Source organism: Astatotilapia calliptera, chromosome 15 (genome assembly GCF_964374335.1).
Source record: "Astatotilapia calliptera chromosome 15, fAstCal68.1, whole genome shotgun sequence".
Lineage (NCBI taxonomy): Eukaryota > Metazoa > Chordata > Actinopteri > Cichliformes > Cichlidae > Astatotilapia > Astatotilapia calliptera.
In genome coordinates, this window is record NC_137436.1 from 13,667,259 (window position 1) to 13,682,539 (window position 15,281).

Sequence of the window (15,281 nt, forward strand, 5' to 3'; positions counted from 1 at the left end):
CCTTCTGGTGCAGGAATATGCATTAATAAATCAAACTTACTGATACCAACATGAAATATTAACAAACCCTTGGAACGAATTGGAAACATGGCCATACTGAGACTGAGAATGTCATTCACGCAGTGTCAGATTATTTATAGAGCAATCAATCAATCAATCAATCAATCAATCAATCAATCAATCAATCAATCAATCAGGCCAACTCAATCAGGTTTGTAGCAGATTTACCAGTATGGATCCATACTGATAAGCTGCAAGGATTCGCAGGGAGGGGGAAAAAAAAAGCTATAGTCAGTGTGAGGTAATTTAGGAACAGTCATTCCACATTATACTGCATGTCTACCAGACAGCAAAGAAAAGTGGAATTTTCAACTGTAAAATGCCTCGGTTAGTGTACACATCCAAGAGATCAATATCAAGCTTGTTTGTTTATGTTAAAGAAATTACTGCAGGGTATTTTTTCCTTTGGCTCTTCAAGATCAATATCTGTGTTACTTTTGGCTGTAAATATTTCCCCTAGTTTTGAAATAATACTTTTAGGACTTGATTCTGGTAAAAGGAAAAACAAAACAAACAAAAATTAAACAACTCATAATAAAAATAACAATTTTGCTGTATATTGGTGCTACACAACCACAGTTATGAACACCTTCTAGACGTAGAGCATTTGCATGTTTTACTACGTCTTTCATGGTGACTCATTATGGTGACTACCCAACTCTCACTGACAGCAGAACGGTTGCATTTTCTGGTTTTATTGTTTCTTACCTGCCAAAATCCACTACATCGTCTCCAGATAGTATATACAGCTGGCCCCGTGAGACTGGCAAGACAAAAGACTGAATCTCTGAAAGATGAGAATGATGAACCCTACACAGCAGAGTTTGAAGCCCCATAGCCACCAGTTGTCAGAGTTTGAGGGCTGAGTTGGTATCTGCTACATATTTTGTCCACAGAAGGGGCTACCATGATACAAAGTACTACAAAACTTTTTGTTCTTGTACAAAAACAAACATTTTTGTAGAAATCCTGCATTTTAAACAACAACTGATACAGAGTGAAAACTGCAGACTGTGCGCAAGGACCGACATGGATAAGGACTCTGACAGTATACATTTCTTGTAGAGGCTTTGAACATAATAATAGGCATGGCAGAAAGTTCTTTACAATGGCAGAACTTTGGCACGAGAAAGGCATTATAGAAGAAAACGATGGATATTTGACAAAGTCGGCATAGATGGTTCTCAAAACTAAATATCACTTTTATACATCAGTTCATAACAAACCATTTGGCACTGACTACTGTTCCCTTTGTTGGTGTAAGATTAGTGTTTGTTCAAATTATCTGAGAGAAACTCAAGCCACCGAGGAGAGGGGACCGATCGGGTCACACACACATGGAGGTAAGACGAAAGGGTATTGACATCAACAGAAAAACTACATCTGGTGTAAGTGTCACAATAGTTTTCCCTTCTGCACAGTTGTCAAGTGTGTCAGATGAGAGTGTGTGTGTGTCAGTGTGTGTCAGTGTGTGTGCATACATTTTTTTTCATTAGTTTTTTTTGTGTGTATGCGTATGTTTAAGTCCACTTCTACTGTGGACTAGTCAAATGTTGTGTCATAAAATTGCTCGGCTCTTCTGTCATTTTACATATATCACCAACCAAACCCGTAAGTAAGTCCTTCGATTACATCTCCCTTCAAAAAGTGAATGTCACAGTGAGGTGACACTGCTCAGGTATCTATATTTCCACAGGAAACATCTGTCTACATAAGCAAGTGGGTTCGAAAGGAATCCTGTTTGTTTCTTTGTATTTTTTTTAAATTTTTGTCCCCCCCCCCCTGCTAAACTCAGTCTGTAACTAAGCCAGCATTAATTCAACCCTGTCTCCCCACTCGTGGTTTTTACTGAGGGGTGTAGTCCAGGTGTATTCAGTGTTCATGCCATGGTTTCCTTTCCTGGGAGTCTCCTGTCGTTAAACGTGTGCATGTTAATAACCTCCTCTGTCTTAACGATGACAGGTGGCTGAGGCTTTTGTTTGAGACGGCGTTGGCACTTTAGAGACACGCGCAGCTCGTCCATCATGGCACTGCAGAATGATCGCTGCGAGAAGGAAATAGAAAAGAAGAAGGAAAAAAAAAAGTTCAACACATTCTTGAGATATACAGTCATAGTGGATCATTTGTTCTTACTGTCTAAAAGAAAGGGGAAAGTATTTGCATTAGGAGGCGGGCAGAGTGGTTTTGGCACAATGAAACCGCTGGCTTTTAGCCAGGAGACTTGAGCGTAAGCCTGGTGTGGCAAAACGCTGATGACACCAGTGCACATTTTACATGCATTTATTTACATGGGCGACAGAGGTTAGTTAACTTTAAAGTGCAGCTGCAGGTCATTTTAACAGCTTGCACAAATGACCTACAGGGTTGTTTAATGAGGGAGGGCTGGTGATGGTTTTTGTGCCGCGTATTCTCTTTTAACCAGTGTCTTCTTAATGGTGGCATAATAATAATAATAATGGATACTTTATTGATCCCCATGGGGATATTACTTGTTTTTCTCTGCATTTGACCCATTCACTCAGTGAAGCAGTGGGTAGCCCACTAAGCAGGCGCCCGGGGAGCAGTGTGTAGGGACGGTACCTTGCTCAGGGGTACCTCAGGGTAGCCGTTAAGTGGATTCGAACCGCCGACCTTCCGATCATGGGGCGACCACTTTACCTACTGAGCTATCCCTGCCCATGAGGTCCTTTCTGAGTATCTCCAAGGTATTGTTGTTGTTTTTTATTTTCCACTCATGTTTTTGTAATGGACCTGTCCATTACATTTCAGTATTCTTGGGTAATTGCCACAGTGTCCTTTTTTCACCACCAGGTGGCACCATCACTGGGATATTCTAAATTTAGTGACTTTAATTCTACCAGAATCAGTCGATGTCTACATAAATTCAATTTCACTGCTTTACCATGCGCATCCTCTCACCTTAATATGTTGTGTAACATGAAAATACTTTTTTATATGCTGTACAATATGTTTCCTTTTCTGCCTTTTTCTTACTTGTGGTTCCAAAAGTACAGCAGGAGGTCTGACCTTCAGATGTAAAACCAGCTTCCAGTTTGAGTTCAAAGTCACACAGCCTTTTTACACGATTAAAAAAAACAGGTCCTCCTTGATAAAGCTTATAGGTGGGGTTGGGTCAGGTGACCCTCGCTTAGTTATACTGCTGCAGACCCCAGGCTGCTCTTCCATCATCTACTGAACTCCTCCTTTCACTTTAACTCCCCATGCATATAGATGACAACTGCGTGTGATCAACTGTGTGTCTTTTTGCCCTGGTAGTTTACCCGCTCTCCTCTCTGTCTCTGTATCCTTCGCCATCTGTCTCTGGCATTCAGATTTTGGATCTGGGGTTACTAAACCCACCAAGCAGCAATTGTTATTATTGGTTGTTTCTCAGTGTTCATTTTTTCTCTTTTTTTTCCTTTCCACTGTCACCACATACACTCAAAGGGGAATTGCTGAGCTTCTCTATTCTATTTTAAGCTTGAAAAAATTAGCCAAACTGAACAGTTTCTCCTCCTTCTTTTGTATTTATTGGCTTTATGTTGGTTTTACGACAAGCATATGTATGTACAGTACTGCGCAAAAGTCTCAAGCTGCCCCTCATTTCTTCAAAGTTTGCTACGAAAATGGGAAATAGGTGCGGTGATGTATTGAAAAATGTGAAAGTCAATATTTGGTATGATCACCGTTATTCTTCACACAGCCTGAACTCTCTTAGGCAAGCTGTTTTGTAATTTCTTTATGCAGTCTTCATGTATATAGCCTCTTGAAGGACATTCTTTTTCACCGTGTAGACTGTTATTGTTCTCTCTCTACCTACTGATGTCTGAACCAAAAATTTCAAATTTGTATTCATCACTCTGTAAGACCCGTTGCCACTGATTTTCAGTCGCATTGTGTGTAATTTGGCAAACCTCAACCTTTTCTCCTTGTTTTTCTTCTTTAAGAATGGCTTCTTGACAGCTGCCCATTTACTGTGACCATTTCTGATGAGGATTTAGTGCCACATACATCTCTTAGGTACTGGTGTAGATTTTGTCCTTTTTCCTTTGGACCTTCCTTTGATATGCCAAGTTTTCAGCTAACAGTTCTTTGGGAATAACCTCATTGGTGCAAAAATACTATTTTATGCCTGTCAGACTGTGTTACGTTTTGTATTTTTCATAAATTCAACTATAGAAATGCCAAAGTGCCTAAAGATGCAATTTAAATTTGGTTCTTTGCTAAGTTATCTGTTATATGTAGACACAACACTGGTTAGGTGCCTCTTTTCTGCTTGTAGGATTCATAAGTCAGTGTTAAGTGAAAAAGCAACCACTGTCGAAAGAAAAACTTGAAAGACCTTCAGAAAGCCCAGAGTGCTATTGTTCAAGATTACTTGGAAGCCACATGAAAGTCTGGCTTCTTAGAAGCAAACTATATAAAATAAGGGGGGACTCATGACTTTTGCACAGTACTGTAACATAATTTGTAAGGTTATAAATAAATAATAAAAAAGGATCTCGTGGTACTATTCTGGGAAAACAAAGGTCAACGTGTTCAGTTTTATTTTATGTGTACATGCGATAAAATAAACCATTGAGTCAGTTGATATCGTGTAACTGCGCAACAGCTACAGAACATGAAGCATCTATTCATTTGCTTTTTTCGACAGAATATTTTGAGAAAACAAGCCTTCATTTAAAGGGTTTGATATGTCCTAGATTCCCCCTTTAAATCGTCACTGTCACACAAACGTCTAAATAGCGTTTCACAGCCATTTGCACCCTGCCAAGAACGGGATTCTGGGAGAAACATTAAACACTTGTAATTTGGCATGAAAGTGAAAAACCTAAAGAGACAGCATAAAGGACAAAGCATCCACTTCGGCAGATTAAATCCAAATATACTGCTACCCACTTTAAAACATCACAGTCTTATGCAACTTGTGTAATGTGAGCTTCTGTTGTCCCTGCATTATGTATGTGGTGTAAAATCCTATAAAATGTCAATATGCCCGGGCACCAACTTTGCCAAGTCAAATTCTCATACATTCCTTTTCTGATTATGCAAAATGTAATTCAAATTCAAAGAGTGTAGGAGGGGAGAAGATAAAAAGAGGAGGGGGAGCATTAAAGTATGAAGCTATTATTTTTCTGTTTGTGTATGTGTGTAGGTGTGCGAGATGGATATCTGTAGGTGGCTTAGGGTGTGTTTTTTTTTTAGCAACATTTTTTTACATATATTTGTCTGCCATATGAATGAAATATTTTCTAGAGTCTGAAGGAAGACTGATTACAAAAGCAGACAGGCAAGAAGGATAACAGAAAATAAATTTTGAAAAACAATGAGAAGGAGGGTTTTAAAAAAAAGAGAGAGAGAAAAAGCTCGTGATGTTAGGGTGGAGGACTCTGGCAGGGAGTAAAAAAAGGAGAGGCTTGCTGTCAGCATGCAAATTACTAGCACCTTGTCAGCCTAGAGACTCTGGCATTTGCAAATTATCTGAATATTGTGACCCAGTCTTGCAGCTCTTGATTAATGATAGCTAAGATGTGCTGTGAAACTTTTGCAGCCCTTAAAAAAAGCAAGAAACTAATTACTGTTGCAATAAAGTAACACGCTGCTGCGCTGTGCTAATTCTATAGACGTAAATAATTAACAGACGCTATCAAAAGGACTCTCACAATTATTGGGAAACATCACTGCACGAGTTAAAGTGCACTAAAATACATACTCCACACTGTGTGATGAATCATGTGCGCTCAGTACGAAAATAGAGCACAAACAGAACAGCCTGAAAAATATTCAGAAACGTAACCAGGGGGATAAAGAAGCTGTGGATACAGTGCACTCTATGTATACATGGTGAATTAAAATAGATTTGTATTTGTATAATACTATTATGCTGGTGTTTGTGATGAAGGAGTTGCTGTAATTGTTAATTTATTGAAATGATGATTCAATATAATATATGACTAAAAAACAACAAACAAGTAAAACATTTTTCCCCATTTAAAATCAGCAAGAAAATTATCCATGCGTAGACAGAAGTTAGTTTCGGAAAATGCTTGCTTGGTTTAGCAAATATTGACTGCTAAAAACTCACACAGGTTAAAGCACTGGGGGATTTCTGTCTCCACACCACAGGTCTATAGCCATTATGAAAAGTGAAAGCAATTTAAGTAGCCAATTGTTAAAATAAAAACAAGCTTGGTCTGTAAAAATGCACTTTAGGGCTATAAGACAAATTTTCATTTCACTTTCATTTGATGTCTCTTGGGTTTGGTGTCTTGTTTTTACAGTTTGATTTCTAAAATGGCAGAGCAAGAGAGGTAGACCGCTTTTGAGTTTTGGTTTTGTATTTTTCTTAAATTTTTCTTTATATTTAGATTCTCAGGTTTTAGTTTCCTATCTACTTCTGTTCGTGGTTATTATTTGGGTCGTATTTAATTCTGTGAGTTCCTGTGTATTCCTGCCTCCCTTGTGTTTCTGCATGTGTTACCTCCTGTTTTTAATTCGTTAATCTTTTGTCTCATGTGCTCTATTTTTCAGTTTTACTTCCTTTTAAGTGTTAGTTGTCCTCAGCTCTGTTTCCACCCGTTCCCCATTTCTATTCTTCTGGCGTATGTTGATATTGTCTGAGCCTCCCTCTGTTCGTTTTTGCGTCACCCCTCATGCTTGTGCGTTTCCTTGGCTCTGTGTTCCATGAGATTTGGATCTTCTTCTCTTTCTTTGTAAATTACCAGCATTAAGACTGTGTTTTGAGATCACTTATGACTCCCCGAGTCCTTCATTTAGATCCCCATCCTGCCTGCCACACAGCCATACCTTGACACAAACACGCTACAGCAGAAGCCTAAAATCTCTTCTCTAATAGCGCCTGTACCTTTTCCAGCTGGGCGTTCTGCTTAGACTTGTAAAGGACCTCCCCCACAGCCACAAACACTGACAGCACAAGTCCCGCAGCCAGCACGATGAAGATCCCACCGATGTTCTGTACTCCCAGAGCGCTGGCCTCTTTGCTCTCCTCCTCGGGACACCCGTTGCCTCTCCACCACTTCTCCTTCATCATGTGCAGCTTGCCTTCCTCTTGCAGCTGCAGAATAGCTATCGTGATCTTGTCTCTGTATGGAGATCCTGCGAATACAAAAAGCGTATCGTGAAACTGGAAAACACAGATAATACTCATGTGCCTAGGATCGTCATTGTTGTGTTAGTGGGTGTAAGAAACACATTCAGGCTTGCATGTGATCATATAACCTGTCATGTTATTGTTAGCCGCTTAGAGAGAGTTTTTTTGTAAGTCCTTCTTCAAATCCCACTAATCCGCCATATTCACAGAGCTATTCCAAAATTCTCACTCCTCTCTGCAGTGTGTTTATTATAATGCACAGGGAGTTGGCAACAATAACTTGGCTTGGGGGAGCAGAGCTGCTGTCGATTCTCACAATTTAGCTGCTGTTTGCACACGCTTTCATATGACAGAAATAGTCCCTATGAACAGAGGAGCCCAGTGAGGGGTACATTATATGGATGCATATGTGTTTGGGATTATACGTGTATATTGATGATTGGGTTTCTGCATTGCTGTTTTTTGATGCATGTTGAGCAAACTCAAATCCACAGAAAGTAGGAAGGCGCCAGAATTAGCGACGAGGCATTAAGGCGCAGCGGGCGCTGGCCTGATCAAAGCGGGAATAATCGTTGCAGGGTAGCCGAGTGGGGTCATGTTCCTCTCCCATCCACAGCGTGTGCGCCACAACACACGGCTGGGTTGATCCAGGAGCAGCGCACACACACTTTGCTTCAACCGGGCCAAGAAAGATTAATTCTTACTGTGAGCCTTCATGTTTCATGTTTTCACTGCTTTAAGAGCTTGTTAGTGTATTTATGCGATTATGGGACTCATGCATAATGAAGCCTGGGTGCACATATTCATTTCAGGCATTTGCCTCGTGTGCAAATTAAGAGTGACTTAAAAGAAACAAAAGAAATGTTAAAAAAATAAAAAAAAATAAAAAAATAATTCAAGGATAATAGAAATGGTTTTAAAAAGGAAGAGAACATTTTGTGCCAGAACTCCAAAGGAAATGAACGGAGTCAGGCTCCAGGTAACAAGTACCATCATGCTGTTTGTTGATCTCATACAGTTTTGCCTGTCAGCCCCGTTAGTTGAGTCTTCCTCTGTCTCATCTATCATTAATCTAATGCCATCCATCATCCTTTCATCTCCAAATCTCTGTGTTTAGACTAACAAAAGAGACATTACTAGAAAACTGAAAATTACACAATGCCACTGACTTTGGAGCAGCATCTGTTTTTTTTTTCTTCTCTTATTTTGTAACCTTGTGTTTTTCTCCCCGTGCTGAGCTTATGAGTACACTGACATGATAAACCAGAGCAGACTTGCAACACACGGTATATTCCGTGCATTTCATACAGTCGATATGCAAAGCGTGTAAAGCACAGCCCCTTAGATGCAATTGACTATGTATGTGGGAAACATATGCCTGCTTCATTTGAAAAATCAGAGATCTCTCTAGTATCTGGGTCCCCTGATTCAGGCTCCTCTCATATTTCAAATGATTAATGATGGCTTAACAAAACAGGCCTTGGATAAATGCTAATAGGATGGGTCCTTAGAGAGGAGGATATGGAGAGCGGGGCCTGGGCGAATGGGAAAAGCGCCGTGCTTGACACACTGTGCATACACAACTACCTGACAGATGTTCAACACCAGAGATCATCCATCACTCCTACACTGTCTGGCCTCAAGTATTAATGCGATCACAGTTTAAGTCGATAGCAGTGGATGAAGCATTTGTGATTTGGGAAACCATCTAGCACTAAAAGGTTAAAATGTTATTATGTCTTGCTCTGCTTTATTGCTGTAAAAGCCCTATAGGGAATAAGCTGCTAAACATTGTTCAGGAGGCCAAAAGGTATGAGCCGGTGGCTAACGTGATAGCTGAAGAGCTCACATGGTTTTGAAAAAGGACACAAGGAGAGGGCCACCATCAAAAATAATAATAAAAAAAAAATACTAATTTTTATATTCTGCCAAAATTACTTCTGAACTAATAAAGTCATCGAGATTCCGATCTCAAGATCTTTTTGCAGGCCATAATCGGCTTCTGAGCAAATAATATAAGGATTAGACAGAAAGAAGAAAGTGGGAAGTAATATTCTTCAGAGTGAATATTTATCTCTATATAAATGCAGAACCATTTATTGCTGAATTAAAGTGATGTGTTCCTATTTTATATATCTATCCATCTATCTATCTATCTCTCTATCTATATATATATGATATATAAAATATAAAGTATACTACTGCGTGAATAAAAAATAAAAAAGAAGTGATCCATGCTCCAGTCTCTATGTGTCCATTTCAAGGACATCAGTCTAAGTACTTCAGCACTTAGGGAGCCACAGTGGGCCTATATTTCACAGCAGCCCCTCAGCTTTGTTATAGCCACGGCAATCACGGCATCCCTGCAGATTCATAACCGCCCCATACTCATCAGCGGCAGCCCGGTCCAGATGCGGATGGCCAAAATTAATCCTCCGTATTTTGATGGCCTTCATATCATTCATGATAGATGTGACCATTACAGCTGGTAGCAGAGTTCTCTGTGGCCTCGTCAGGACCACTCTAACCTCTGTGACACTTGAATGGGAACCATCAACGGCTTTCAGTCAGGGTCCCTGGGAACGCTAGAGCTGTGAGCTGTGCATTGATTAACCCTGACAAACAATGCTTTTAATGCACCAAACCTCTTATGATTGTACTTGTTTTTGTGATACTTTTAGCTCATCTGCCTCATTCCTGGATAATGATGGTATAAAATGTCAGTATACAAAATTTTTGATGGGAGCTGGGTCAAAGCGGCTTCTGAAAACAAGCTCCTAGAGTTTGTTTTATACTCTCTGAAGTGCTTTTTAGTTGTGGTTTAGTGCTGAAATTAATGCCGGTGTCAAGTAAGTCAAAGGGAATTGCACTGAACCGACACTCACAGTGTTGCCTTACGTGAACATAAAATAAAATGAAAACAGACCATTAAAAGTATTTGTGAAGAGAGTTTGATACACCATTCCTGCCTCTGAAACAATCTTGTGAGAAAATCACCATGAATAGAAAGATCTTGCCGAAGCAGTGAGTCATTTTAACCTCATCCATAAACTCAACCTTCTAGGCATTTCACTTTTCATTAAGCTACACCTTTTACACCTCACTGTGTCTAACCATTATACCCGTGACCTCGCTGATAAAGATCAACCTTTCCCTTTTCAAAGCTTTCCATCATTCCCACAACACACCTTAATGCGTCACACAGTATCTGCAGTATCTGCAGACTTAATCCGAGTGGCTTATAACACAGAGGGATGCAGAGGTCGTTTACCCATAGGTGTTCCCACGCCGTAGGCTCTGGAATCTATGAGGCCTCCAATCTGCGTGAGGTTGCAGTTGCGCTGGGTGACAAACTCAATGGTAGTGGACTCCATGAGGAAGGCATAATCTGAGGTAAGGACACGCTGGATGCCTTCCTCCACGTTCTTTACCATCACAGATTGCCTCCTGCTGTTCATAAACTCCCACATCTTGTCATAGGTAGAGATTTTTGTCTTCTGCAAGTAACCAGAGAGTGGGATCTGAATGAGAATCTAAGAAGTATTAGGAGAAAATATCATATCATCGTTTGCACAGTGTTTGGGACCTATTATGTTCATTTTCAGCTGCACATTTTTTCTTATTCCTAGACTATAATAGCTTTGCATGACTCACAGTTCAAAAATAAACCCTATTTATTTTCTTCTGAGGCTTTGAGGAGCTGCTAAGTTCTTACGGTCCTCCCCTTTTACGGCCACCTTCTGTTTAAGGTTTTTATTGGCTTCCCGTCACAAACAGAAGACTGCAAATTGATGAGGCTGCTGTGCTCGAAGCCGGGTGCCTGAAATGACCATCAAGGGTATCTCTTCTCTGAGACATTACGCATGTCCAAGATAAAAAAAAAAAACCCCTGTCTGTAGCAAAGCATGAACCTTGAGCTTTTTAGCTGTTTGTGTACAATTTTGGCCATGTTACAATGATCATCCAACACTGTCACAGAAACTCAGGAAAAGCATCATAGGTCCATTTTAATGTCTGAAAAACGATATGATGAAATGATGATATTAATATTTCTATGATGAAAAGAACTCAAAGTTTAAATCCTGGTGATTTAGATGAGCCATAAATACGACTTTTCTTTTGTTATAAATCAAGCTCTGTTTTTTATAGCTTGTATTTGTCATTCTCACATTATATAAGTACCTTTCAGAGTGTTTTTTTTTTAATGGTGGAGGCTCTTCATGCTAAATTGAAATTGCCTAGCTTTGCACAAATGATTCACTGGAGGCAATTCATATAATCTGGTTTATGTTTAATTTATTGTTACCAGACACTTCCTAATGCTGCTGCATCAGGCGCTTTCAACCAGGGAATTACTGTATGTTTTTTTGCTGTGAAGCAGTCACATCTTTTTGATGAATGTTGCATTTATAATTTAAAACAGATATATGTACGAAATGGGCACAAGGACTGGGCCAACTACATGTTACCTACTGCAATGGCTCAGCCTTGGAAACCCATGTCAAGAAGCTACCGGCACACAGTTTTTGTACTGATGTTATTGCCACAGGAGGTATGGAGCTCTGCCATTACTGAGTCAGCAGGGTGTTGGCAACTTTTAAGCACTATGCGTCTTAGCACTCTGCGAGCTGTAACTTTATGTGGTCTAACACTTTGTGGCTGAGTTGCTGTGGTTCCAGAGTGCTTCCACTTTGCAATAATGCCACTTACAGTTGAATGCTGAATGTCTAGGAGAAAAGAAATTTCACAAAGGCTACTAAAGGTGACATCCTATTACACTACCACAGTCGAATTCAGTGAGCTCTTAGAACGGACCATTCTTTCACAAATGTTTGCAACGACAAACTGTATGGCTAGGAAAGTAATTTTCCTGCATTTTTACCAGCAAATCAGTTATAAATGTGGCACTACTTCTTAGGAAGACAATAAACTCCACTGTTCTCTGCAGTTGCAACCCATGCATGATGTTTGCAGGTGCAATATTCAGTGGATTACTTTGACTACTTTAAAAAAAAAAATGGCTGCACTTTCAACACCAGTTGCTCTTCTGCATTTTTCTGACAAATTAACTGCACATGGAGTGTTTGCTATTTGCACAGCAAACACAGGTGTTGGAAAATCAACCAGGAGAGAAATCTTAAAAGGATTATAAATTTGATGTGTGAGAAAATAACATTATTCACAGAGCCACTGCACAAACATCGTCGTAGATCCAGCTACCTTGAAGAATGTCATTGTGGCACCGTCCTCCACCACCCCATATGGGATTTTAGTTTGTTTGGCCAGGTCATCGGCTGAATCTATGGGCGATTCCATCCTCTCCACAGTGAGAAAAGCAGCCAAATTGGCTGTATAGGAGGAAATGATGATGAGGGTGAAGAACCACCAGATGCCTCCCACTATTCGAGTCGACAGGGCCTTGGGCATGAGCTCTGACCCTGGGGTGAAGGAGGCGGCAAGAATGAAAGTTAAACAGCAAGATGCATTCATTTCAACAAGTCATTATCATTCCAATCTTCTCATTACGTTTATTTTTAACATGCAAAAACCAGAGAGGACTAACGCCTTTAGAAACGGGCTTGTTTCGAGAACTCATCAAGTTCTCAGCGCAGGCAGATGTGCCACTCGCATCAAGATTAAATCACTCGAGAGAGCTCTCAAAACAAGCAGATTGTTGGATCTCAAACAAGTGAAATTATCTCGTCTCAGTCACAAGGGAGTGCTTTAAATAATGCAAGAGTTACCGGAAAGTGCCATTCAAAGAGAACAAGGTGTTTGCATAAATCTCATATATCAAATTAAACACATCAACATCGATGGTGCAGTACTGTGTGGAGAGGTAACAGGCTGGTTAGGCCAGAGAGTCATGTACCCAAGGTAACCTCACATCCTGACTCCACACCCCACTGATCTCTAGGTGCTGATAGGCCAGAGGCAAGAGAAGAGGACACTCGGATATTAGTGGCATTGCTACAGTAACAAAAATAGCTTTACTTTTAAGCGAATGTTATTTTTAAGTCTTTTTCAGCTAATGAGCTCAACAACACGTCTGTTCGCAAACAGAATCGCTTTATGCATTTTATACAAGAATCACTCTCACTCTCATTAATTTAACTCAAGTGGACTAAAGGCTGTAAAACTGTTGTTTTTAGAAACATGTTCCTAGTTTACATATTCGGGTTTAGCCCATGCTCCCATGAGCCTAAGTCTGTTACATTTATTTTAAAATATATGCACATTTATTCTAATTTCTGTGTGGTCTTTTAGAGGTCTCTCTCTATTGCCTCTGGCTTAGTTAAAAAAAAACAAACCCAACCCTTAGGGACAGTGGGGTGTAGAGAGCTCCAGCTCCACAAAGCAACTGTAGCCACAGGCTGAGGCAACTACCTTGCTGCATGAGTGCCCCAACTCCAAACCAGAAACTATTGAGCAGCGTAAAATTGTTTTCCACTACATCTGAGTCAGGGTTGCATGGATGCGGGTTGTACCACTCATAAGGACTAAACCTATAAGGGAAAGAGCAGAAAGACACACATGTCAGCACAAAAGGACAGAACAGTGTTTTCAGTGGTACAGATTAAATGGCTGATAAGACATGAATCTGAAAACATTATCAGCAGGAAGAAGGAGTGTGAATGTGTAGAAAACCTGTTTTGTGGATCAGCGCTTCTGCGGAGACGAAAGCAAATCGTTTCAGCTTTTGCTGAGATTTTGCTGAGACTTATTGGCATATTCAAGTGGTATCAGTTTATTGTAAGAATGGATCAATAGACTGGAATAACACTGTCACTGGTGATAATGTCCCTGTGTGTAATGATCTTTGGAGCTCATTTCAATTCACTTAGTCAGGAGCCTTTAAGTGTTTCCCCCAGCAGCTACAATTATCGTTACTCTGCGGATACCATTTTATTTTAACACCCCAACGTGGGACTTGTGCTCTCCTTTTTTTCTTCTGGTTTCCCAACAGCAATCTCTGTTCTTCTCCTTTTCCCTTTTTCTCGCAATCCCCCACATCACATCCCCTCACATCCTCCTATACCATTCTCTTCCCAGCAACCCACGCTTCATTTTTTTTCCTCCAGATTGTTTTGCTTCCCCCATGAACCTCCTCCTGCTGAACACGCTGCCCGCCTTGGCTGATTGTCAGTGTCTTCGGGTCACTTGTGGACATTTCTCATTTATTATCCTAAGCAAAAGTGGCATGGCATTAGCACAAGGTGATTGGGTTAGTGTTAAGCATCAGGAACTGATTGAGTTTGTGCTGAAGTGGCTGATAGAGGGAACATTGCTTATGCAGAGTTGAGGGGCCTGACAGGTAATGGTGTTGAGAAGCCTTTCCCAGATATACTGCATGCTAATAAGCCTGTAGGCAGAGTCTTAAGGTTTTATACTGTGTGAACATGTGACGCCATTTGTCAGCTGTGCCTCTTAGACACAGAAAGGGAATAAATGTGTTTATATAGCATATATCGTATATGTGTCAGAACAGATTTGTATAGATTTAAAGTGACCATATGCTCTCAGGGGACCCAAACTGTGCCAAAAAAATATCCCACTGTAACAGCCAAAGACTTTGGTTTTCCTACAATTTGCTTTCCGTCTGTACATATGAGTGCCATTTGGAGCACGCTAATTACTGTTCTTATTTTACAAGCACTGGGAACATGGCAACATTTTTGTCACAATGCCCTTCCTTTACAGTTATTTTCCGTTCAGTGAAAATCATCTGTGTGGACATGGCTGTGATGGCACGCTATAATTCTTCATGTCAACACCATCAGGATGCCTGATTTATTGGAATGTCAACGAGCTCTGTCTCCTTGGTATCACAGGCAACTGAAACAACACAATGGCCTTGCAGAGCTGTTCAGAATGCAGTGAGCGCGCTCGCATGTTTTTATGTGGTCGCATGCACTTATGCCTGCGTGCATCAAGCGTCTGGCGCATAAATATGCCTTTACATCTGTGTGGGTGAGTTTTTCATGTGGTAGCAACTGGGTATTTGCATTGGCTGCACCGATTGCATCTCAAAGTCAAACGTGTTTTCTGATTATTTCGTTATGTTTTTGTACACAGACAATGCACGTAATTGCTGTAGCCCGCAGCCGAT

At 40.4% G+C, this 15,281-nt stretch overlaps 1 protein-coding gene across 2 annotated transcripts in view; it reads right to left on the reverse strand.

Annotated features, from left to right (window-relative positions):
- Positions 1-739: 739 nt before the first annotated feature.
- The window catches only part of LOC113037170 (glutamate receptor ionotropic, kainate 2-like), a 64,479-nt gene continuing 49,937 nt past the window's right edge, over positions 740-15,281 (reverse strand). For both annotated transcript variants that reach the window (XM_026193930.2, XM_026193931.2), the window contains exons 12-16: positions 13,559-13,677; positions 12,392-12,609; positions 10,443-10,668; positions 6,926-7,176; positions 740-2,104 (exon numbers count right to left, since the gene is read on the reverse strand). In XM_026193930.2, the coding sequence (XP_026049715.1) occupies positions 1,940-2,104; positions 6,926-7,176; positions 10,443-10,668; positions 12,392-12,609; positions 13,559-13,677 (979 nt within the window). In that variant the 3' untranslated portion in view covers positions 740-1,939. The remainder of the gene's footprint in view (positions 2,105-6,925; positions 7,177-10,442; positions 10,669-12,391; positions 12,610-13,558; positions 13,678-15,281) is intronic.